The sequence below is a fragment of the Varanus komodoensis genome, unplaced genomic scaffold (assembly GCF_004798865.1).
Source record: "Varanus komodoensis strain SLA01 unplaced genomic scaffold, ASM479886v1 scaffold1, whole genome shotgun sequence".
In the NCBI taxonomy this organism is placed as follows: domain Eukaryota; kingdom Metazoa; phylum Chordata; class Lepidosauria; order Squamata; family Varanidae; genus Varanus; species Varanus komodoensis.
The window spans coordinates 75,044,991-75,046,578 of NW_025335268.1; the positions used below are offsets into that span (position 1 = coordinate 75,044,991).

The window sequence follows — 1,588 nt, forward strand, 5'->3', positions numbered from 1 at the left end:
TTTGGCCACCTAATGAGAAGGAAGGACTCCCTGGAGAAGAGCCTAATGCTGGGAACAATAGATGGCAAAAGAAGGAGGGGGCGGCAGAGGATGAGGTGGCTGGATGGGGTCACTGAGGCAGTTGGTGTGGACTGCAGGGGATGGTGGAGGACAGGAGGGCCTGGAGGAGTGTTGTCCATGGGGTCGCGATGGGTCGGATGTGACTTCGCGACTAAACAAAAAATCACCATGAAAACATCTTGTGGCAAGGAGTTCCACGTGCTGATCCTTCACATGCCACAGAAAGAAGCACCACCTGAAACCTGCCACTGGTCCACACTGGAGGCTTTTCCTTGCCGTGCTTACTCTCTTTGCCCATTTCTGCCAAATGGCGTTATACCAACGTAGACGGCGTCTTGGGGAGGGGAGGGGGGTGGAGGGTCCAAGCTAAGCAGCCCCCGCCTCGCATGCCTCTCTTCCTTGGCCAGAAGACGCATCCCGTGGACCAGACTGGCCCCCCTTTTGGAAACCTGCTTATGTCCCAAACCATTTCACGTCAGCCTGGAGAATACGGACTCAAAGAGGCGCCATATTAAATGGGCTCGACCACAAGGGTCCGTGGGAACGGAACTGGCTGTGCTCCTGTCCCCGGCCAGGCTCTTCCTGAGGGAGCCACCGGCAGCTTGGCGACAGTCGTGAGGCGGGCTGGATCTGCTGGAGCGTCACGCTCCCCTCCTCCGGGGCAGGGGGAGGGTCCGGGTCATCAGCAGAAGGCCGGCGAATGCGGGCAGGACCACCGGGAGAGGAGCCACGGTCTCCTGCGAGGACTTGGAGCCTGGTGTGGGCGGCAACTGAGTTTTGCACAAACCTTCTGGGCAAGCTAGACGTGTGTGAGTGTGTGTCTGTGTGTGTCTGTGGGAGAGGGGGGCACACTCTTTGTCCTGCGTGACTAGCTGCTCTGTGCTAAAACCGAGACCACCCACCGCCTCACCCGGCCCGCGATGATCCGCTCAAGGCACAGAGCCCACGTCTCTTCTCCCTTGCTCCCCGTGTGGATCTCTGCATTTGCTCACCGACGTTTGTTGGGAGTCCATATTTGGGCCCCGGGCTGCTGTACAGGGCGGCGATCGGCCCCCGGGGCCGGTGAGGCCGCCAGCTCCCCACCCAGACATCTGTGGACATCTCCGCTGCGTGGCGCTAGCCCTCTGCGAGCTCTGAAAGGAAATGCACAGGGAGGGAACCTCACCAGCCAGTTGCCAGCCGCAGCGGAGTCGAATCCCAGGCCTGGTGGCCCCGTCCAGCCTCCTCCCCGTGGCCCCCCGGCGTTCCTCAGGCCCCACGCATTTGGTCGCTTCACAGGTCTCCGGTCCCCAAACCCGTTCCCGGGGCCATCCCGAGGGGCTCCACCGCCACCCCTGGGCTTTGCTACTGGAAGAGGAGCTCAGCTGGGCCCCACCCACCAGCAGAATGTGGCCCCCCGGAGCTCAGGCCCTGGGACCGAGAGAGGCTCAGCACCCCTGGCCTGGCCGGAGGACTGGGCTGCCAGCGGGGAGCAGCCCCTCCAAGGCTGTAGGGGGCGGGGGCCGGTCTGCCCTCGCCGAACGGGCCC

The 1,588-nt window shown here is 63.0% G+C and overlaps 1 protein-coding gene across 1 annotated transcript in view; it reads right to left on the minus strand.

Annotated features, from left to right (window-relative positions):
• ODF3B (outer dense fiber of sperm tails 3B) overlaps positions 1–1,161 on the minus strand; it is a 6,329-nt gene extending 5,168 nt beyond the window's left edge. Inside the window, exon 1 of the mRNA XM_044429516.1 lies at positions 1,053–1,161. Coding sequence (XP_044285451.1) covers positions 1,053–1,161 — 109 coding nt within the window. The remainder of the gene's footprint in view (positions 1–1,052) is intronic.
• Between the last annotated feature and the right edge of the window lie 427 nt (positions 1,162–1,588).